The 24,511-nt window shown below is 42.8% G+C and overlaps 1 protein-coding gene across 4 annotated transcripts in view; it reads left to right on the top strand.

The window, feature by feature from the left end:
- The window catches only part of LOC115370324 (roundabout homolog 2), a 51,225-nt gene that overhangs the window by 20,500 nt on the left and 6,214 nt on the right, over positions 1-24,511 (top strand). For all 4 annotated transcript variants that reach the window (XM_030067307.1, XM_030067308.1, XM_030067311.1 and 1 more), the window contains 15 exons: positions 3,359-3,516; positions 4,817-4,937; positions 5,834-5,972; positions 7,826-7,953; positions 10,530-10,654; positions 11,827-11,998; positions 12,470-12,675; positions 13,982-14,063; positions 14,301-14,469; positions 17,984-18,150; positions 18,943-19,064; positions 19,257-19,473; positions 20,543-20,661; positions 23,096-23,273; positions 23,671-23,889. In XM_030067307.1, the coding sequence (XP_029923167.1) occupies positions 3,359-3,516; positions 4,817-4,937; positions 5,834-5,972; positions 7,826-7,953; positions 10,530-10,654; positions 11,827-11,998; positions 12,470-12,675; positions 13,982-14,063; positions 14,301-14,469; positions 17,984-18,150; positions 18,943-19,064; positions 19,257-19,473; positions 20,543-20,661; positions 23,096-23,273; positions 23,671-23,889 (2,322 nt within the window). The remainder of the gene's footprint in view (positions 1-3,358; positions 3,517-4,816; positions 4,938-5,833; positions 5,973-7,825; positions 7,954-10,529; positions 10,655-11,826; positions 11,999-12,469; positions 12,676-13,981; positions 14,064-14,300; positions 14,470-17,983; positions 18,151-18,942; positions 19,065-19,256; positions 19,474-20,542; positions 20,662-23,095; positions 23,274-23,670; positions 23,890-24,511) is intronic.

Raw genomic sequence — 24,511 nt, 5'->3', positions numbered from 1 at the left:
CAGTGAACTGAAACCAGCCCCATGTGGTTGCCTGGTTACTAACGTCTTCACAGTCAATTTAAAAAAACAAAAACAAAAAAACAACAACAACAAAACATCAGCACTTTACATTCATCAATACCGTACACATTTCAGTGCATGCAATACAAGCAGACCTGCAAGAGAATGCAACACACCATTATTCTTGTGATTAATCTCTCATCCTCTATCTATCCATTCTTCTAAAAACACCAACAGATGGCCTTTCCACAGTCCTAAAGCTGTGCTCTGCTAAACACTGTATTATGGAGATAAATGTCACTTAAAAATCAAGTGATGAATATTCTGTCTGAGATTAAATCTCTTAATCTGTATATCCCTGAAATATTAAAGTTATGAAAATGAATGGGCGATCCCAGAATAGTGCGCAACAGGAATAATGATGAAGCCGTTAAAGTCATTTAGCTCTGCCTTGCCATTATTTAAGCTCGCAGGAGGTGGCCAGGGGAATATGAGGATTTGTCTTTGTCCCCGGTGAGAGGAAGGGTCAAACCTCAGCTGCCCTGCAATATGCCTGCTCTCTATTAGAGCTGGATAGCTACAGCAAGGAGAGCACAGGGTACAGCTGAGAAAATTATTTTAGCCTTATCATGCCTCCCAAGTTAAGTTAGGGACAGCAGCCCCTCAGGAGGGCGCCTGTCTCTGTGTTTGTGAGCATCTCGGTCGATGTTTTACTGGGATCAGCATCTCATACAAGCATCCGTGTGAAGCATAGCATGCTTTACAGCCCGACCGAGGAAGGATCACATTAACTTCAACGCAGCTTCAAAGAGTTTTGAAGCTCATATTGCATCGTGTCTAGGGGAGCGATCTGAGGTGTATACAGTATTCTGCTCTCTGGCATCAACCCTCCAATGTCCTACTTTCTTAGTCTCTGTGCCCGGGGACTCAGGGTTTCAGCACTAAATGCTGAAGGTGTGTGCATGCCTGCGTACAGTGTGTGTGTGTGTGTGTGTATCTGTGGGTGTGCATGTGCCTGTGTGAGGTTCAAGGATTAGCTCTGTGCCCATAACTTTTTCACTCCAGTCACCATGGCAGTGAAACAAAGGTCTCTCGGCTCCCATCTAACCAGCCCTTACAGACGGAGGTCTAAAAATAATGCAGTGCTTTCAATTAGCCCTTCAGCTCCGCAAAGCATTTGAAACAGGCAGCCATGTGAATAGGGTCGGGGGGCGGGGGGGTTGTTTGGCGAACAGACTTTTGGGAGGAGTGTGAGTGCCTCGACCGGTTATAGTTCATCCATGTCTTTGCCAGGGCTGTTTTTATAGTGTGGTCCTCTTCGGTTAGCAAGGGTTTATGGGAGGGCGCTTAGAGTAGGGCTGAGGGTTTTTAGGATGTCACAGTATCTAGGTGGACAGATGTCCAGCCAGAAGCCCCCTCCAGGGATTACTCATTCCTGTCTGCAAGGACCTCAGCTTCCCCCTGGCCAGTAGAGTTCGACAGGGCTTTTATATTGTTGCCGCATAATCACCTGGCCTGGATGTATTAAAACTTTGAATGTGAATGATAGTAATCAAAATGTCATATGAATATAGTGAAGAATTGAATAATGTGGAGGTGAATAGAATTCCTGAATAAGTTTTCATCAAATAAAAAAAAATATACTCGGCTAAGCTTAAATGTCACAGCAGCAGTTATATAAAAAAAAAAGATTATAAAAAAAAAAAAAAAACAAAAAAAAACGCTCCTGGACAGTGAATAGAATGTGGTTCATTATAATGCAAACACAGCCCACCTCATAGAGGTTACCACTGCATTTCAATGGGCCCGGCTTCAAGTGAGCAGGTAGTGGATGTCGGCCTGTCTCATGTCTCGGCTGAAGGGGGGGGGCGTGAAAGGGGACAGATCGGCTGATGATCACTTCAGTTCAGACGGCGGCTCTGAAAGGCAGGACGCTGAGTGAAGGCTGTCTGCTGCTTCGCTGAGCTTGGAATATTCATACGTGTTTGCCCAAGACAATTGCTGTCCTCAGACGAGAGCGAGAGGTGCTTTTCTTTCTTTAAAGGGCAGTAATAGAGCCATTCCAAATTAGATTAAACTCAGGCCCCGTGGCTCTGAATATTCGTCTCGATTTGAAGGCGGGGAGACATAGACCTGTCAGACGCGTTGGTGGATAATTCATGCAGACCAGGTTGATTTGCACAGAGAAATGTGCTTTGTATAAACTAACTGATTAGTTGAGACCGACCCGATTTCACTTGGATTACAGTAATTACACCAATTTGCAATATTCTCAGGCTAACTGAGATTACACTAATTTACAACATTCTTCGAGTGATAATGATGAGTGTACCGTGCAGGACGTACTCATGTTTACTATGTTAACACACTGTATTGTAGAGGGGAGATTGACAGGGAAGCAGAGAGTCTTTCATTGCTTGTATTTGTGATGGACTGCTGAAATATTCATGAGGGTTTAAAAGGAGAACATTTTGATTGATTATTCTGGGATACTACACGCTGGTTGAGGAAAAAGCTTGTAGGTTTAGCCACGGGACATGGTCCAAAATGCCAAGTGATGTCATTTTGTGTGTTTCTATGCATATGTGTGTGTTTGTGTGTGAACATGTCCAAGTCCCAGTATGAGCTCCGATTGTACAGGAAGTCTCCAGAGATGGCTTCAGTTCACAGTTCACACTGTGACTTTGATCTGTCAGTCACAGCGGCAGATTAAAAGTTATCAGAAGTCATCGTGTCAAGCCTCTCATCCTGTCTTTGTTCACAGGGTGGCGACAGCGCCGGGCTCAAGGATGACACGGGGACAGGCCCGTGCGTGTTTAGGACCGTCCGGATTTTATCCTCCCGGTCACGAGTGTTTTGCGGATGCGTGAGATGATGTTGGGAATCAGAGTCACAAACCTTACATTAATGCAGAGGCCATTTTTTCTCCCTCGCACACGGGTTAAATTATAAATGCGCTGTGATTTGTTTACTCTGTGTTGGACTGAGAGATGTGCATTATTCATCTGCTCTGACAGGAGAGACAGCAGACTAGGACACAAGCCGGGAAAAAAACATTAAAGCGGAGCACAGTCTAACAAGGATGTTGCCAGGGATTTGAGCAGTCATGCACATGTAAACACAATAATCGACTCTCACTCAATAAGCTTGTTTTCGTCTAACCTTCAGGAAGACAGCCCACTCAAGGAAACAGTCCTAAATGACTCCTGGGACAGATCCTTGACTCTTTTGACGCTGCCGGTCATACGTCTGTGTTACTACTCAAAGCCCCGTCTTTGAGTCTGTGTTTTAAATACGTTAAACTGATCATTTTTCTAACGTTTCAACCTAATTCACATTCATTGTGTCTTACTTCTAGTCCTGAGGGATGACTTCCGGCAGGCCCCGAGCGATGTGGTCGTGGCTGCCGGAGAGCCCGCGGTCCTGGAGTGTGTGCCTCCTCGCGGTCACCCTGAGCCCACCGTGTCCTGGAAACGCAACAACGTCCGCGTCAGCACCAAGGACGAACGCATCTCTGTGAGTCAACCGTACGGGATACTCTGAACACAGACGGGAAGTATGGCTCACGTTTCAGACAGAAATAAGAGCTGAGAGAGAGAGAGAGATACACATAAAAAGCTTTGAAACCCACATTATAAAAAAAAAAAGTTGAAGAGAACATCCACAATACACAAAACAAAAAAACAGCAATTTGCTATGAACCTTGTTTTTCTGGGTCCATCTTGTTGTTGGATGGTGTGTTGTCGTTTTATTTTGATTCTTTAGATACCCGACCAAATGCAGACAACTTGATGCCATGTTGCAATATTTCCAGCCCAGATACAATGGCGTGTGATAGCTGGACAATTTTGGTGTCAGTTCCTCAGAATCAAAAAGAGAGGGGGCCTCTACCTGCATTCATCATTTTGGACGGAGGTTCAAAAATCATACAGGGAGAAGAGGCAGAGATAACAGTTTGAACCACCGAGAGTAGCCTCAATAGATGATAGGGCAATGCAGCCACAAGGCACGTTATTTTCAGAGAGAAGGGTGCAACTGTCACTTTTTTTCAACTGGCAAAACTCACTCTCTCGCTCGTACTATTGTTACTGCACTCTCTGCTTTCATGTAAAACCAACAATTTGATGCATTTCGGGAAAAGCGGCGAGTTGCCAACTAAAGAAGAAGAAAGAGACGAGGCAGGTTAAAGGACGAAAACAGGAAATCACAACAGGAAGGCACAAAGTAGCTCCCGGATTGCACTGAGCATCATAGATATAAAGCAACACTTATGCCCAAACTATATTTTTTGTATGATTTACTCGCCCTGATTTGTTTTAAATGTCTGATCAAGAAAGTGTTATTCGCAAGATCACCAAAAAAAAAAAAAAAAAGGTCCAAGATAAACTTGTTGTTGCTGCAATGTGGAAATCACCAATCAATTCCATTTTAACAGAGATGCTACCGTTTTTGGATGCTTCAATCTCTGCAGGGGCACACCATTAAAACATTTTTTTTTCTGACATTTAACTCTGGGTGAGCAAATGATTCAAAATATTTAATTGCAAAAAAAGGTGAGGGCCGCGTGCACCGCTGCGGTAGCTTCAAAGGTGTAGATTGGTGCAGAACAAGCTGTGACTAATAGGTAGATGAAGAACCACAGTCTTAAACTGCTACAAGCCTTTTATTAGGAAATATAATAAGTATAGATATATAGATTTTTGGGGGTGCAGTATTCCTCTAATGGCTCTGATGATTTGATCAGTATCTAGCTGGGATCGTGGCTCAGGATATCCCAAAAGTTGATAACCTGAGCTGTTGCTGTGTTGTTTTGCAGATGCGTGGGGGCAAACTGATGATCTCTCACACAAGGAAAAGTGACGCTGGCATGTATGTTTGTGTGGGCACTAATATGGTCGGAGAAAGGGACAGCGATCCTGCAGAGCTGGTGGTGTATGGTGAGTTGCTGACAGGCTGTGTATTGTGGAGGATTTTTGCCGTTCAGGAGTGTTTTATGTGTAATACTCCAACACATCTAGTATTAATCACTGAAAATCACTGTATGAGCTATGTGTTTGACTGATTGACCTCATGTTGGGATGCTCGGGAAAGTCTCTGTCTGTCTTGCTTATCTCATACAAATACCAACAAACCAAAGACGCAGCATCCTAACAGAGAGACTGGGAAATGCGAATTATGTATTCATTTCTGATAAACATATATTTGCCTATCTTATCATTAAAATCATGGAACCGCCTTTCTTCCACATTCATGCATATTCCACATTTCATCCTGCGCTTATTCTATATTTAGATGCTTTCTAGACGTTTCTAGACCAAAGAACCAAAACAACTTCATCCTGTGTTTTTGTACATTTTGTTTGGTCTTTAGCTGTGGTAAAACCGATGAGTCATGCTTCTGAAACATGACTAAGAGACTCAGGTTTGTGCGCTGCAGAAGCTGTGGGTGTGAGCTATTGTCGAAAGGTTGTTAACCAATTATATCTGCCATCTAGTCTCTTATGACCTAATAGGGATTTTGCTTTCTGGTCAGCAACAGCTTCAGCCATTCAGATTCAGTGTAACTAGTGAGCGTTTTCTCGTTGAATCAGCCTGCGCCGAGCAACTTTGACACTGTCGGTGTGCGGCTGTTTCCATATTGCAGTATTATTAAAAGGCTAAAGAAAGACCACTTCGACCTTTATCAGAGAATTTCTAACACGGTGCACATAAAGTGTTAGTGCCATGTCATCACCCCATTTCTCTAGGAGTCTGTGTGCTGACAGTGGGTTAGAGTGAACTGGTGTGTCTGTGTTTAGGTGTGTATGTTTGAAACCTTTTCCATTTTCCTGCAGAGCGCCCTGTGTTGATTCGGAGGCCGGTGAACCAGGTGGTAATGGAGGAGGAGACGGTCGACTTCATGTGCGATGTGCACGGAGACCCCGCCCCCACCGTGCGATGGCGCAGGGAGGAGGGTGAGCTTCCCCGGGGCAGGTGAGGATGACGGACATGACCACAGACCAATGAGGATCAAGTTTGGTGACATACGGCTTCTGCAATATTGACAGATTGACTGAATCCTGGATGAAGTTCCACCAGATATGAATATGTATTGGATCAGAGGATTTGACCCAGAAAGGAGAGAGCAATTACTGCTTAGTTTGTGTCTTCCCTTCAAACAAACGATACAAATTCATGAGATGGAGACCGCAGAGGATTCATTAGTTGCCAGAGATTTCCTGTGACCAATCAGGCTTTATCCACATCATTTTTACACATAAGCCTTGTGTGTTTTTTTAAGGACTGTTCAAAGCACCTGTAGAGCCAGTGGTGGAAAAAGTCTTAGAAATTCCTACTCAGGCAGAAGTATTGCTATTTTGTTGATGTACTACTGTAAAAGGTCAACTTAAGCAAAAGTAAAAAGTAGTTGTACTCAGAGTAGAAATTAGTAGAAGTGTGATAACAAAGTAAAGCCAGATTTCCATTTTCATCTCGGACAACTGCCCATTTACTGTGAAAAGCTGCAAAACTACTCAATTTGAGATGATCCGGTTTCTGTTGTTTATCGAGAGCCACCAAAGTCTGCCCTCTGTAATGGCTGTAATCAGCAAAAATTTACTTAAGTCAAAGTAAAATTAATGACTGTAAAAAGTACATAAAAGCTGCTCAGTTACAGTAAAATAAAGAGTATTATTATATTATTATCGTGGAATTCTCTACAACAAAAACAAACAGTCAGATGGTCTTCAGGCCTTTAATGCTGTGACAGCAGGAGAATCATACACACCAAAGCTTGGAGGTAGATTGTCAATTAGTGACAGGACCATTCTTCACATTTTACATATACTTTGCATGTGTTACATAGTCAATCAGGTAATAAAGCAATAAAAATTTTCCAGAAACAGACCTAGCTAATGAACAGGTCTAGTCATAAAGTCCAGACAAGTAACTGATCACCTCTAAATGAGATAAGCTGGTAGAGGGTCTGATCCATTTCAAACAATACCTTTATTTGTATAGCACTTTTCAAAACACGCAGTTACAAAGTGCTTCACAATAAATTAACAACATAAAAATAATAAAATAATAAAATAAAATACAATAAAATTAAAAAAAAATAAATAAAAATAGAAGTGAGGATAAAACAAAAAAGAAATTACAATAAAACCAGAAGGGGTCCCCATAAAATAGTAAAAGACCATAAAAGACAGAACCAGCAACTAAGAAAAGGCCAAACGGTAAAAGTGAGTTTTAAGAAGGGATTTAATACCACCAGTTTAACTCCGAGGTCATATAAAGGCTAAGTAACAGATGGTTTTAATGGTAAATTCCTTCACACTATGTAACTGTATAAGCAGACCTGTGTGTGGCTGACTGTTCATAGGTTTTGTATAGCCCGAGACACTGCGTAATTAAATTCCTGTATTTAGCACTTAAACCAATTTTGCAAGGCGAAAGTCCATTTTAGCTCGACATTTCATCTATGATTGAGGCTTAAATTGACATTTTTTTTTACAGCAATTGAGAAATCTACCCAACAGAGTGAGATTACGTGTTTGCCTCCAATTGAGTTTCACTTGTTTTCCATTTTCTTGGAGCCAGTGACAATATCTCGAAATAAGATTGCCTCACTGCACTCGAGATAATGTCAGTTGATTGAAGAAAAATCCTTGAAACAGTGGGATTTGGCATTTGGAAACAAGTGGAATTATTCTGCACCACTGGCAGATTCTCCTCACTTTGTGTAGATGAAATGGCTTGTTAACAAGGATGGGGGTTTTGTTTTTTCGAACGGTGTTGTTCTGATGGGGTCCTTCGCCGTCTCTCGGTCTGTCTGCCCCTCGCAGGTTTGAGATCCGTAATGACAACAGCCTGCGTCTGCTCAGGGTGAGAGAGGAGGACGAAGGAACGTACACCTGCACCTCGGAGAACAGCGTGGGCAAGACGGAGGCCTCGGCCATGTTGCAGGTCCACGGTGAGAGACGTGTCATGCATTTTGCTTATCATATGTAAATGCCGCCCGCACGCGTGCCACGCACACACACACATACTTAAGCATGCATAAACGAGGCCTCATACCTACAGTTCATGTTCATGCATAAGGCAGCTCACACTCACATGGCAACAGCGCCAAATAAATGTTCATGCCCATTTCCTGTCCAAGGTTGGGCGTGTGTGATATCAGCATATCTGTGTGAGTCCCTGTCCAGCCGTGCTGCCAGGAGCTTATGCTAAACCGTATGGATTACTCCATTTGACAGATGTTTGGTAGATGTGTGCTTTAACACACTGCCAGAGAGCAGTCACAGTATTAATAAGACATGACTCTTTCCCTCTCTCTCTCCTTCTCTCTCTCTCTCTCTCTCTCTCTCTCTCTCTCTCTCTCTCTCTCTCATTTTCACTCTTTCTCTCTCATTTTCACTCTTTCCCCTCTCTCTGGCTTGCTCTCTGTGCTTCTTGGATCAAATGGTCTGAGACGATCCACCATCCGCCTTTATCAGTGCAAATGAAATCCAAACCGGGCGCTCCGCGTTCGCCGGACATTTCTCTCACTCTGTTCCCGCTGTCGCCGGTCTTGTGGCTGTGCATTTCATATTCTGCACCGCCGTGCTCGTCCTCCTCATTCATTTTCCATCGCCCTCCATCATGTTTTTCCCGTACAGTTCTGTCATTCAAGTTGGCCGGTTCTGTGAAGTTAACATTCTGTTTATTTATTTGCCAAATTCAGTGTTTACGCTACACTCTGGGCTTCTCTTGATTTGTTAATAAACATCACCGCCTAATGGTGTAAATACGTTGTTCTACTAGGAACCGAGTTATTTTTGGCATGCCGGTTGCTGCAGGCAGGCACTAAGCAAGCCTCGGACTTTGAGACTTAAAGAACGGCAGATTAAAGACTATCAAACACACATCTGCTGTGTATAGGGGAGTGTGTCAGGAGACTTTGACACTATGTAAATCCCTTTCTCATTTGCAGCTAGTTGAAAATGCAGCTAGGCTTTTAATTATGGATATAAATAAGTCATGGTAGGGCGTGACCTTTGTGTTAATGACCATACTTTGGTCAAGCGTAAGTATACCCTGATAGGCAACGTTTTGGTATCTGCTTCATAACCGTTTCAGAATAGATATCTAAAAGCTACCAGGCTTTTTACTTATTAATTTATAGATTTAGTTGTTAATCATGAACTGTGGAAGAACTTGCTTGATTTACGTGGCTTCACACATAAGTGTACTTTTAACAAAACACTGAATGTCATTACTGGCTGTAATAATAGTTGTAGTAATATTAGCACTCATATTACAATTCTGCCAAGATTTACTACTCTTGTGTTGTTTTTATTAGGAGGCAGAGCAGCATTTTGAGGGGCAAGTTCAATATAATAAACCTATCCATTTATCACATGATTCTGGGGGAGAAAAAAAAAATCAAATTGTCTCTATTTCCTTCATGTTAATGAGGACAAATGTTTGTGATTTTCTCCTGTGTGCTCTGTGCTCGCAGTGGGACGATGCACTGTTCTTCCTCTTAGTGAGAACATGAAGGCATAACATAGATGACTCAGTTCCCTTGTGTATCGAGCCAGATATGTGTGTGAATGCATGCGTGCATGTGTGTTTGTGTGTGTGCCTGTTGTGTGTGTGTAGAGAAGGAAGGAATACAGAAGGGAGAAACCTCATATCGCGGGTAAGCATGAGTCTATAATTCAGACTGAAGTTGCAGGCGGTGTCGGTGTCTCCTATAGAGGCCCTTGATGATGCGGCTAATGCAGTGATCTGACAGACGCTGGCAATTGGCAGCTGCACCTAGACCTTTCTCAAAATAACTCAATAAATGTCATCAGAATGGCACCGCGCTGGTGAGAGATGATTGGTGGTTTCAAAGGATATTGAGGGTAAAGATAAGATAAGTAATACTGAGTGTATAGTACATTGTACAGGAGGATTCTCGTAGCTGACCCAAAATCAGCAAAGAAAATATAGGACAAGGCCTGATGAAGGTCGTATGACTGAAATGTGAACAAAATGTAATATAATTACCAGTAAGTGAGGACACTGTGCAGTTTTCCCCCCTCGTTTCACAGAACAAAGCTCCAAAAGGAAGAGGCAGCACATCAAAAATTAAAAATTTAGAGAGTAGAGACAAACTTCATATTTAATGAGGCAAACATCATATGATGCTAATGTGTTTTGGCCAAAAAAAAAAAAAAGCCATCAGAGCATTAACACACAGGCACGAGGGATTATATAGGTGACATAAAGGCAGGCGCTGCTGTTTCAACTGCACCGCTGTTACTCTGGGGCTAATCACAATGTAAGTGTTACTATTAAACCCACCAATCAATTAAGTGATTTTGCATACAATAACATGCATTTTACACATTTCAAGGAGACCATATAAAACCAGTGATGTAGGGATATTCAGTTGTGCTGTACTGGAAGCAGGTATTGGCCGCACAGTGGAAAGAAGCTGGAGCTTGGCCAATTTTTAGAAGCTCCTAATAATGTCCAGGGCTTATAATTGATGGTCATGCTTCTTCTCCTCTCCAGTACCACCCCAGATTGCCATTAAGCCCCGGGACCAGATTGCTACCCAGGGGAGGAGCGTCGCCTTCCAATGCGGCACCACAGGAAACCCTCCACCTGCCATCTTCTGGCAGAAAGAGGGCAGCCAGGTAAGAGGCAGACCAGGCGGGAGCAGGGAACGAGAGGTCCTGGGGAAAATACACACTTTGTGCTGCAGAGAAAAAAAAAATCCAGTGCAGCAATGGAGGGAAAAATCCATTCCAAAAGCCATTGGATGAGTGCATATGAAAAACGTCTGTCTATGAATTTTAAAATTGAACTTTTTGTAGTTCTGTCAAGGAAACAAACTTGTATTTTATAGTGTTATTTTGATGAGTATGGTAGTTATTTTCACACCTTGTTTGTTTTTCAGCTGAGAATGATTCACCGCAACACAAACAGGTTTTGTTTGATTTAATCGTGCCTTCACTGACACTTTTTTTTTTCTTTTTTTTTTGCCCACACTCTTTGAGACACATTTTCCAAGGGAAATGGGCGAGAGGCAGACAAGGGAGGGCAGCACATTTGCATTTGGCTCAGAGATATGAGGACAGATAAGCGTTGGAAGGCAATGCGGTATTGCGTTGGCGAGAAATTTTCTGCTGCTTGCAGATGTAGGGAAAAAGGAAAGTGATGGGGGAGGATAATCAGGAGAAGTGGAAAAAGAAGAAGGGAGGGGATGAGTCCAAGGAAGTACACCAGGTGTGGAAACTGCTTCTTCAGGGCAAACCCACAGAAAAACACTGTCCTCCTTCCACATTGTACCCAACTATAAATACCCTGTTGCTCAAAAACAGCTGAGATCACTGACTTGGAGGAGGAACATGAGATGTTTTAGTAGCTCTGGAGCCCCTCAAGTTAGAGAGGAAACCGGAAGTTGAGCTGCAGCTTTACTGAATAAGCTTCACTCTGCAGGATAGTTGAGGCATGGCCTCCCTGTTTGTAGAGCTTTTTGCTGTATTTTGGGGATTATCTGTAGCCTTATAACCTTGGCCCCTCCACTGTAGCCTAAGCTTCTTAGAGGAATGAAATGGATGGCTGAATGGATTGATGTGCCTCCCTTCCCCCTTGTTCACATCCATCTCACTTACTGAAACAGACTGGGGCAACTATAAAACGTCTGTTAGTGAGCATCATCCCAAAACACCAAAACATCATGTCCCATCCACTTCGGTCTTTTTGTTTCAGGTTTGAGTCCCCAGAAGGTGAAGGGATGTGACCCGGATCTTAAGATGTATTGTCACGATGTAATGTTTTTATTTTCCGGTGTTTGTGTGTGTAGATGCTGCTGTTCCCTGGCCAGCCGCCATCACAGTCCGGTCGTTACTCTGTGTCCATGAGTGGGGAGCTGACCATCACTGATGTGCACCCTGAAGACTCGGGTTTCTATATCTGCCAGGCCATCAGTGTGGCAGGAAGCGTGCTGACCAAAGCCCTGCTTGAGGTGGAGGGCGGTGAGTATCTCAAGACTAGAAGATAGAATCATGTCTGAGCCTCAGCGAGGTTAATGCTCTCTGTGCTGTCAGCTAATGAGGAGAAAATGAATTAACTGCTTACTAGATGCAAAACAGTGAGGCCCATGAAGAACAAAAAAGACTTCTAAAGGTTTCTATTCTAGGCTTCCATTCTGCATGCAGGATAATTTACACGTTTTAAGCATAGCACTCTTCCCCAGGCAGCATCTAAGCACTTTTTCTCGTCATGTGCCTTATTATTTTGTGCCTCGTACGCAATTAATACATTTCACCCTTTGCATTGTGGTGCCTTTTCATTTTGTTTTCTGCAAGCCGTTTAAGAACGCCTATTATTTTTGTGCCCTGCTGTTCCCGGTGGATAGCTAATGACGGGAGAAGTGACACATAGGAAGGAAGTTTTGTATTGCCTTGTCTAATAACATTCTTCCTCCTCTACCCTCTCACTCGAAGGTCCTTCAGGCCATGTCCCACCAATCATCCGCCAAGGCCCAGCCAATCAGACCGTATCTGTGGGGTCGGTGGCACAACTACAGTGCCGTGTAATCGGCGGGCCCTCAGTCAGGATTTCATGGGAGAAGGATGGAGAGAAAATTCAGGCAGATAAACCTCGAATGACCTTGATGGAGAATGGCACGTTGCAAATCACCAACATAAAGGTGTGTGTATGTGTGTGTTTGGGTAAAATGAGTGTCATTTAATGGGAAGGGCGTTAAGAGGGATGTGGTTTGAGAGGCCTTACACGGAGGAAAGTAAACAAGGACTGTAAACAACCTTGTCCTTTTCTCCAACATTCTTTTCTTTCCTCCGCATTGAAACTTCTAAAGCCCATATGACATTTTTTTTTTCTTGTCTATTATAAATTCCTTTTCAGTTTTTAAAATTAAGGTGAGACTGAATTTCAAAGCCCAATCTCTCCAAGGCAGCACATATCTCTCCAACACAATTATGTGCTCATGCAGTGTGTAATTGTAATGTTAATGAAGGCGCTTGTTTGTAAATGCTAATGTGTTCGGCTTTGATGAAAGAGCAGTCAGTGGGCCCTTTGTGCTATAACCCCACCTGGAGGTTAGTGAGTGCATGGAGGACGGAGTAAAGCAGCATCATTTCTGTTAATTGACTGGCGATAGATGATTAACGATCTAACGGACTTTAATTAAATCCCCTGCCCAGACTGTGCTCGCTCACTTCCTCTGACGGTCTCTTTCTCTGGCCGTGCCGTGCTCAACAGTGGCGCTCAGCAAACTTGGAGCATTAAGGTTTGGTCCAGTGCACCGCTGAGGCGGGGGAAATCTGCCATGCCACTGTGCTCAATGGAACAGAAGAGATGCATTAGTGTGGCATCAAGGGGATGACAAGGAAAAAAGGGGAAATGGAGATGACGAGTGAGAGACTAAAAATATTTACCCTGCTGATGCCCCTTCTCGTCATCAATATTTTAGCGGTAGTTAGAGTCATCTAAAGAAGTTTGGCTGCCCACACGCTGTGCTGTCTGTCAGCCAGAGGTCAACACTGCAGTGAATGATCTCATATGGTCTGATGATAGTTCTAGTAGACTGGCTGTGTGCCAGGCCAGGGCTAACAGCTCGCACCAACAGTGGCAGTGAGGCATGCAGTACAGATGTACAGTGCACAATGTAAATAGAGGGCAGGTACAGAGCGCGGTGCGGCACCTCAGGGATGGCAGCAATAAAACTCAGAGTCCTGCTTTTTGGCGATGACTATCAAGTGAAGTGGAAAAGGCAGCATTTGATAAAGTTTGGAGTTTATGAATAAATAGGTTTTAGGTCTGAAATGCGGGGATGAGAGCAAAGCAGACATGAAATAGTAAAAGCAAACATGCAGGCTATTTAAACATATTTCAGTAGATCCAAATCTATTTAAAACAATGAAAAATTACTGGAGGCGTTCATTCGCTTTGCTTTTTGGAGACCCTCCCATGTGGGATTTCTGCTGTTTTGACAGGACACAGACTCTGGGATGTACACATGCGTGGTTTCCAGTGCCACAGGGGAGTCGAGCTGGAGTGGGATGTTGACTGTCAGAGGTACTCACACATAACTCTCTGCACACCCTGTCACTCTCTCACACCTCACACCCTGTCACTCTTAACGCAGCACCTCCTCACACAAGAGGCAGCACGCTTGGCCGGCGTTCTTCATAATGTGGGACATCACATTCTGGAGCCGCAATGTGACAAAAAAGCACCGCGGCCAAAATATTTGCCGTTCTTTTGTAGTTTTCACTGTGTTGGCTTCATGCTGTTTTCATGTTTACGTGACAGAGGATGGAGTTTCCTCCATATCGAGGGTCTCTGAGTCCATCCAGCTGCCGGGGCCGCCCCAGAAGCCCGTGGTGACCGAGGTGACCAAGAACACCGTCACCCTCACCTGGCAGTCCAACCCCCATGAGGGCGGGGCAGCCGTCACCTCCTACGTCATCGAGGCCTTCAGGTACATTCATTACTGCAACTGAGCATCTTTTTTCTGCTTAAATTTGTATTGAATATTTCTTTAAGGCATTCATTTTACTTTTTACTTGAGTACATTTTGATTTAACGACCCCATGAAATGGCACTGTTACTGCCTTGATTTTAGAGTATAACAGTTGGACGGGTGGGATTGCTAACAAAAATTTATTGGCTGAAATTTTGATTTAACACGGACAGTTTTCCAGGAAGTAAAAGTAACTGGTGTTCATTTCATGGGGACTTTGCTAGATTTTAAATGGCATCCATTACAGATAGCTATTACAAATTGTGTTGCTTTTTCATAACAACTGCATCAGACTGATTTTACAGTCTGTCTGCATCAAACCCGACTGACTGATTGCTTTTATTTGTCGGTTCAGAAATTGTTTTCCTGTCTTATTGTCTGTCTTATAACATAGTGGCACATTTACACACTCATGGAGCTCCACTTGTAATCTTAGCTTTCATTATTGGTCACATAGTCGGGCCTCGTCATTAATGAAAGCTTCTCTTATTTTAACTGCCCGGGTAAACTGATGTCATGGAGTCAAACTGTACCCCAGTTTGACTCCGTTTTGTGGAGCTTGTCATTATTTCTTATACCCCTTTTCCACCAAAGAGGTTCCAGGGCTGGTTCAGAGCCAGTGCCTGACTTAGCACCGGTTCTTTGTTTTTCCACCACCCAAGCACCGGCCAAACTGGTTCCAAATCGGTTCCAGGCAAGCACCAACTTCGAGCAGGTGCTAAACAGGGGCCAGAGAAAGAACTGATGACGCGACCAACCCGTCATTGGTGGGCGGGGTTACAGACCCAAACGGGAACAGCGAACACTATAAACGTATAGCTAAACGTAGTCGTCATTTTTTCCGACCACGAATACGACGGGTAGCCAACAATGTAAAGACACGAGCAGTATTTGCATTGCTACGATGGTTCGTCCATTTGTCGTCCATGTTGGTTATTGTGATTCCGAGCGAGCGCCTTGCACACCCACGTGATCACGTTTTACGATGACGTAATGACGCGGCTCTGACGTGGCTCAGCTTGGCTCTTGGCCGATGGAAAAGCAAACCGGTTCTTTGTTGGAACCAGTTAAGCACAGGCTCTAGCACCAGCACCGAACTAGCACCAGGTTCTTTTTGGTGGAAAAGGGGCTTTAGAGATAGAGATCAATACCATGTGTCAGAGTAAAAATTTAAAACACTTTACAAAGGATTGATAGAGAATGCAGACTTCACCCAAGTATAACATTAAATGCTCATTTACCCATAATAGCCTTGTTGCCCGAGTTGTGACTTGCTGACTTTCTCGTGTAGTATTATAAGCTGTCTACCACTAGGGGGCACTACCAATGCAAAAAAAAAAAAACAAAAACATAACTCATCCAGCATAGACTGGTGCTTGACAACAACTGAACATTGCTAGGGACACAATCCAGCGAGCACGGCACTGATTGTTTTAATTGACATTGGATAAAGAGCCGTCCATGCAGCCATAGCTTTATCGCTTCCCGTTTGTCTGGTTGTTGTCTTGATTGTTTTACAGTGTCGCTGGCTGTGAATCCATGGAGAAAATTTATTAAATTAAAGTGCTACGTTATATTTATGTTGATGTTATCACCAGTCGTTTAATTTGTGCTTGAGTCAAATATAAGTAAAGTGAGAGTGGTTCCACTTGGGTATGACACTGCGGTAAACTTCCCACCCCCCTGCCAGGCCACAGGGCAGTCACTATATCTTAGTTAGGATCTGTTGCTATTTAAACTGTGTGCTCTCTGTCTGTTTCTGTTTATGCCGATACCATTCTGGCTATTCCCATGTCACAAATGCCTTTTTTATTTAGCCATTACATCTTGGAGCTGATTCATTACCGCCCGAGGGAAAGACAGTTCTGTGAAGTGATGTGAAGTCACTCACTGCATCGGTACGCTGTGTGTAGTCGTAGCATCCAGAGACAACTGTAGCAGCTTTAACAACCAACCACGGGCTGCAGCAAGAGAGGAAGCGGGTGAAAGAGAGGACAGTTATTGCAGTGGTCAGCACACCAGCTCTGTCCTGTCCTGGGGCAATGGAGGGAGATGCTAGACCAGTTGGAGAATTCACTCATTATAGAAGCGGGAGAGAGGGTATAGGCCAAGTGTGGGAACGTGCACACACACACACACACACACACACACTCCAAGAGGCTTTGTGTAACAGGAAGCCCAGATTTGCAGATTTGTTGCAGACTAAACTGTCAGTGAGAGCTGAGGATGTTCTCGTGTAGCCGTGGTTCATGTCAAACTTACTGCTGCATGCTCCACCACCAACAGTAATTGCTTGGAAATTTTTGTTCTCAGGAATCAGCAGGGAAAAAAAAAAGCGAAGATCTGGACACCAAATTGTCTCTTACAATAGCCCTACATTTTAAGTTACAATGCCTGTGCTCATTCTTGCGTTATTGTTTCATAAAGTAGAGACAGACAGAGATGAATGATCGGGGTGGTTTATATAGTAGCAACTGCTGCAGCGTCTCTCCAACTCCATTAATAGAGATGGCTTTAAATAGAGCTCGTGACTCTATTTAAATGGCAAAACGGAAGAGGAGAAGAAATGGATGATGATGAAAAGTAGATAATTTTAAATTGTACTCATTCATTTTTTTAGTCCCCAGATCCCTGGATCCCTCTAGTGTGCTCTCTTGACCTGTTCAACACTCATCCTTATGTATTAATTTAATGAAAGAAGTAAAACTAATGATTATTTTGCGGAGGGAGGGGAGGGTGTGGTTGCTAATTTTTATTTCACTCCTGTTATCTCAAGATAATGACTAAATTATCTCATTATGTCAAGATATGACACTTAATTTTCTCGTGATCAGGAGATGATAATAAAAAACGGTTTTCTTGAGATCACAACTTAATTAGGTAACGCTGCCCGTGTCTAAACAGGCAGAACTGACTGCCTTGACTAAATTAAAAGTACCTTGACTGAAGCAGAATCTGATGCATCGACCAGTCGTCACAGTCAGGTCCAGTTTTGCTTTTGCTGGACTCGCCTCTCGTGCAGGCAGCAGCAACAGGATAAGACCTGTGCTCTTGGCAAAATCATTAATTTGTTATCTCAAGAAAATGAAGTTGTGATCAAGAGATAATGCGATTTAAAAATATGAGCATTTTTTTGCCAAGAACAGAGTTAGTCGGCCAAGTGGAACCGTATCAACTTCATATTTAACTGTGGATTTGGTTTTCAAATTAGCTGAGCATCTGAAGAGCTTGACCTTGAGGCGTGATATCATCGTGTGACCCGGCCAAAATCATTTACCTAATAAATAAGTTGTAATCTTGAGAAAACCATTTTCTGCTATCTCGTGATTATGAGATAATTTAAACTGTGATCATCAGAAAACAAAGTTATCTTGAGATAACGACATAATTATTTTGTGATCAGGAGATAAGTGTTGTTTGTCTCATAGTGCATCCGCAGTGTTTAGTGACAAATCACCGCCTTTTTTCCCAGCCAATCCGTGGGCAGCACCTGGCAGACAGTTGCAGACCATGTGAAGCAGGAGAAGCACACAGTCATCGGGCTCTTTCCCAACACAGTTTATCTGTTTATTGTGCGAGCTGTAAACTCTTACGGCCTCAGTGACCCCAGTCCGATCTCTGAGCCGGTCAGAACACAGGGTGAGTATCCGTCGGAGAAATGCTGCATTTGTACAAATAGTTTCATCTTGTACTGAGTGCCAACATCATGTGTTTATTTTCATATTTTAAAACAGAATAAAAATCTGCCAGTGGAGTGACACATTCTCTGTTTCTCCACCACAACTCACGTGTGTTGATGCAACACTGAATTAACAGATCATTTAATGGTAACACTTTACAGTAAGAGTACAACAATTAACGTTAGTTAATGCCGTAATGGTTAATTAACTGTTAGTTAATGATTATTATGGCATTTACTAATGTTAATAATATCTACAATAACCCTTAAATAACATATAAATTAATACCTTAGCATGAACAGCATTAGTACTTGATTCTTAGACACATTAGTTAACGGTTAGTTAACTGTTACTTAATGTTTATTACCTGTTACTTAATGTTTTTACGGCATTAACTAACATTAATTGTTGTACTCTTATTGTAAAGTGTTACCAATTTAATCTTGAAGCAAAATTCAGGTTTACGGAGCTTTTTTTAGGACGGCTATTTTTTGCGGCGGAGATCATTTAGAGGTCATGAGTAATGAGTGTAGGGCTGACGCCAAGATGATATGCCACACGGTTTACAGAAACTGGCTTGGGATGTGTGGTCTCAAAAGCAATTGTTTTCTCAGTATGACAGTCCTCTGTCCTGAGCAATGCTGGAATTAATCTAAAAGCTTTTTGCTGAATAGCTGCTATCTGCTGTGTTTTTTTTTTTTTTTTTTTTTTTTTTTGGCCTAGATTGAATTGAATTCTGTGTTGTTTTCAGATGGGAGTCCTGCAGAACAGGGTGTGGACCACAGACAGGTGCAGAGAGAATTAGGAGAAGTGTCTGTCTACCTGCAGAAGCCTGTCGTTCTCTCTCCTACCAGTGCCAAGATTTCTTGGACCGTGAGTAGAATATTTGGCTGAGGAAAATATCCTGCTTCTGATAGCTGGCTGGCAGTTTGAAAGACAGACTGAGACCTTCAAACCTTAACTTCAAAAACATCATGTGGCAAAACAGTATTGATTTCTAGCACAAACACAGCTGGTTCAGCCTCTCGATTGTGGTGTCAGACTCTTGTTCCTCCGTTTTTCCAGGTAGCCCGGCAGTCTCGGTATGTCCAGGGTTACCGTATATTTTACCGGACCATCGGCAGCTCCTGGTTGGTCCAGGATGTGGAGGCCAAGCCTGAGCACAGCGCCATCTTAACGGATCTGCGCAGCACCACCGAGTACGAGGTCAAAATCCGCCCGTACTTCAATGAGTTACAGGGCCTTGACAGTCTTATGGTTCTCCTGCGTACACCGGAGGAGGGTAAGGATTTTATTTTTCTTTGTTTCTTTAAATTTTAATTTGGAGCTGGTACACGTTATGCAATACAACTTATATTCATGACGTTCCTGAGGGGAAGAAGGAGTAAGAAAAAAGTAAAAATAAAATACAAATAAAAGTATATACTGTGCATATGTAAGGGATAATCAACGAGTCGGTGTGTGTTAAATAATTTCACGGAGGCGGACCACCCTCTGCTTCACGTCGGGTGCTTCTTTGCCTCCACGTCGTGCCTTAAAACCGCTTAACGCACACCTGCTGGTTGGTTATCCCACTCACTCCAAGGTCATTTACCAACAACATAAAGAAAAGAGGAGAAAACTATATAAAAAAATTCCACTGGTGTGTTTTCCTTTGTGATCATTTAGTTTATCAAGCCGATGACTTGGCTGTGCGGACGCGGTTTATAACCAGTAAGCTTTGACCGCTGTGTTTTTTAATGTCGCCATGGTTACAAGTTGGATGATGGAGCGGTGATTCAAGTCGAGCCGAACTACGTGTTTTAACACGCACCTCAGAAATTAATATTCATCCAGACGGTGATGTCACTATACTGATACTAATACTAATAAGATAAATACAAAAACTAAAAACCACATCACCCATTGATAGTTATAATAATCAGGAAAACAACAGAAAACACAAGGCAAGTCAAATTATTTCTCATATCAGTACTTATACCCCTTATAAATTTTACTTGCTCACTTCCCTGAACATGTTCATATGAACCAGGATTTTTGTTTTAATTAATTAATTCAGCCTTTATTTAGTCAGGGTACATGACATATGTTCTTTCCTGGCAATGCCCTTTTTCACATACACATGCTCGCACAATGGCTTTGTCCACAGCACATCACTGCGTGTATCATGTCATTTCACATATTGTATATCGGCAAGTGCGGCTCACTCAGTCGCTTTAGGTTATGTTATTGTTCAAAATATTCTGATCGGTGATGACACCGCCGTCAGAGGTCACCCCGTTACTCATTTTGGAATCATTCAATAACCTGTTAAAGCCTGATATCATTTTCCCGCTTATCTCTGTCCCCAGTATTAAGCGCTCCCCCACAAGCTGTATCAGTGGTGCAGCTCAGCAACAGCTCCAGTATCAGCGTGTCCTGGGAGCCTCCGCCGCATAACATTCAGAGCGGCATCATTCAAGAGTACAAGGTGAGACTACAATCTGTGCCTGGCTGCACCTGACTGGTGAGACGACACCTGACTGGTACAGAGCGCCCCAGTGTCTTCTTCTCTGATGTTTATTCCTCACTGTACGATAGCCAATTAGTCCTGCCAGCTGTGGACCGGGAATGTGTGCTAAAAAAAAAAACAGTGGATCTTTTACTGCACGGTGTTTTGATTTCACGCAGTCGTTGCTCAATGTTGTCAAAATTTGCTGTTTAGATACTTATAAAAACACTGATTTTAATTTACAATTAGTAATTACTTATTGCTTCTTATCTGCTGCCAGTACAGGCACTGCTGCTGAAAGAGAACCAATTTTGTCATCAGATTTTCAGCTAAACACCGACTGTCATCTGTTTGCTCTGTGAAAAACACAGAGTTCTGATTATCTGTCCTTTGGTGCAAGCAGAACACTGATTACTAATCACCGATCTGCTATTCCGGAAAAAAAAACATGAGAATGGAACACGCAGTTCTATTATTTTGTTTTGTCTCCCCATCTGCGTCTGCACGCTGAAAGTTACAAGAAAAGAGCACAAGTGTGATCATCGAACTCCAGATCCTGTATCAGCCACGTCCACATCCCAGTCCGAGGGCATCCCGCTCGCTCGGGGGTCCCAAGCTGGGATCACATTTAATCCCCATTTGATTCATGTTGCTGCAAACTACACGCAGAGTTTTACGCAAGCATCGTTTGGCTCAGGCATATTGAGATAAAACAGATTAAATGGCTACATGTATTTGTAGTATTAGAAGTGGAAGTAGAAGTTATTTTTATTGTATATAAACCTTATTCCAGACTCAGGTCCATATAAAATACATACAAAAACACAGACAATATTATTGTCAATTAACCCCTAAAACTCTGATTTTCCCTTTCCTTTAGCTATTAAGTTATTTTTCCCCCTCTATGACAATGTCACACAGTGTACATGTATGCAAAGTGACATTTTACTATAGTAAAATATTCAAACCCAAGATCCCACTGTTTTATGGCTGAGCAATTACAAAAAATGTCTTGTGCATGATTTTTATCCACATTTCCCAGGGTGCTGGCAGATGGGTCGGCAGCAGGACATGTTTGGTATCTTTTGAAGTCTCCACTTGAAGTTAAGTTTTAAAATAAAGTTCAGCAGGTTTGAGCAAAGCTTGGCAGCACAGCAAAGAGGAACCCACCTGTGAAAAGTTGAAAAGGTTAATCTATTGAATATTTTTTCGATCGATCGATTTACAATTTTATCTGTCGAATGTTTAAAATATTGGCAAATGCCCATCAGTTCCCAAAGTCTTAGAATTGCTTCATCTGACCAGCATCCAAAAAAATGCCAGAGTATTAATTTGAGATTTGCATTAATCAGAGAAAAGCAAGCACACTTTAACTTTTATGAAGCTGTAACCAGTGGTGGTTTGGTATTTTTACATGATAAATGACTGAGATGAATAATCAGTCATCAAAATGATAGCTGGTTTATCAGTCAGTGGTAACACACTTTAGTGGCCTGCGATTTCACAGCTAAGTGCTGTCACTAAAATCATTTCAGATGAATATTTCAAATCCATCAGATCATAAAAATGAAATCAGTTTTGCCACTGGTCTTGGACTTTCTGGCACTGGGGTTCTGCAGGAAAACCATTGAATAAAAATCATAACTTCAGTTCTGCAACATCATTTGGAAAGTATAGAATAAGTTTGGTGACATGGAAAGAATAAAAGGTTTGGTTTTCATTTTCAATATGAGGTAAATGTTGATGTAAATATGGGGGTCATTTCAAACACATTACTTGCTAATTATCACCTACTTACCGTGATGTTTGTGGCCCACCAAAATGTAAGTGTCACCCAATTAACTGACAAATTGTAAAAGCCCTAATAATTACGGTGCGCATTTTCCACTGCACTCTGGATCACTGCCAGCATGTTTTCATCACACAAAGACATCACAGAGTGTTAGCAAAGAAAAAAGTTTATCTAGATTATGCATGCATGACCAACGCACACTGTGAATAAATCCAACACAGCAGCAGCAGAAACAGAGACAGGATCCAGCAGCGGCACTGCGCCAGAACATTGTCCTATTTGAAATGCATGAACTTCCGCGGGATAGGAGCACAGTCAACATGTGAAGGGTGATCCCGGCCCGTGGCGCCAACTATACATCTGCAACATCGCCGTTTTGAATCTGGCTCGCGGTCATCTTTGCATTGACATTCCCCTCTCTGTCTCCTCTATCTTTTATTCTCCACAGCGCACAATCAGATAACACAGACATCCCATAAAAGTAATCCACAAAGAACTATAGGCCGTCTTAATCAGGGAAGATACCCCTATCACAAGGCATGGAAAGCAATGTCCTCACGCTCTGTAACATGTGTTAAACTGTGATCACTCAAACACTAACCCTCCCTGTCTGGTGGTCAGGTGTGGTGTGTGAGCAGCGACCTGGAGAGAGAGCACCAGATTAACCGGACGGTGGACGGATCGGTTCTGTCCATCCTGCTGACAGGCCTGCTGCCTGACGTCCACTACAGTGTTGTGGTGGCTGCTGTCACCAGCCTGGGTGTGGGCGCCCAGAGCCCACCTGTCAACCTGCTTCTCTGTGAGTCACTCAATCTGTTGCAGCTACTACGGCTAGAAACGGCTCTCTGCGACACCGACTTAATCATAGGTGAAATCTGTTACGTGGGATGTCGATTATGTGTTAATCAATTTACATTTGGAGCCCTCGCAAGGCTGATATTTTGAGTGTGATGTTTTAAATTTGCAAATCCGTAATTACCGATGAAGCGGCGGAGTAATTAAGGATTTTACTGCCACTCAGTTGCTGTTAAATGATATTGGATGGGCTGAAAACAGTGGCAGTATCAGACTACTCAAAATTAACAAGGTACTTGTGAAGGTGATGTATTAATGATGATGATTATGAATGAAGTCTGAATTAATCCGGCTTTTTTTCCCCGTTTTTGTTTTGTTTTTGTTTTCTCACACGCTCTCAGCCATGCCAGTGGACAAGTCTTCCACTCCTGTGCAGAAAGGCAGCAGCCTCAGCCTGTCAGAGCAGATCGCAGACGTCGTCCGCCAGCCGGCCTTCATTGCCGGACTGGGTGTGGCCTCGTGGCTCGTTCTGATGGGCTTCAGTGGTTGGCTGTACTGTCGCCACCGCAGGAGGAAGCAGCTCGGACACTACACCACCTCCTTCGCATACACACCTGCAGGTATGTGGGGAAAAAAAACAGCCTTTGAGCTCTTGTGCTCTAGGTGTATTTTAGCACCAGAAGATATGATTTCCGTTTCAGGTGTTGAGAGGAAATGTTACCAAATTTCAGTTTCTGAAATATGACATTTTTATCCACCAAAACAGTCAGTCTGCATCGGTGGAAATTCTGAATATTATCTCCTGTTACCAGATGAGAGAGAGGAATTTTGCCCTCCTTCTAATCTTTGATGTTAGACAGATGTATAGCTCCGTAAAGAATGAATTGTGAAATGTGGAAGAGATTACAATGACACCATCCAGGAGGATTCTCAATTTTGGAGACACCCCGTCATCACCGAGCGCATGCATGGCATACTAATGTGATGACTGTCAGCTCTTATTTATTATTATATCTCTTGTTCATGAAAAGTGGGAGCAACCGAGGAAACTATTTCTGTTGCTGTGATTGCGTTGCAGAGCAAATGACAGATTTAAGTTTTCACCCAGGTGACGGTGATAAAGTTGCTCGCAGGATAATGAGGATCTCCCGCAGTGATAAATATTTTCAACGTTCGTTCTCTTCTGCACTGTGATTCATGCACTTTCATTGCATACTCGGTTAATTAAAATGTAATTATATC

This window comes from Myripristis murdjan, chromosome 13 (genome assembly GCF_902150065.1).
Source record: "Myripristis murdjan chromosome 13, fMyrMur1.1, whole genome shotgun sequence".
NCBI lineage: Eukaryota > Metazoa > Chordata > Actinopteri > Holocentriformes > Holocentridae > Myripristis > Myripristis murdjan.
Note: the sequence above shows the minus strand (reverse complement) of the source record. Positions and strands in the feature narration are given on the sequence as shown.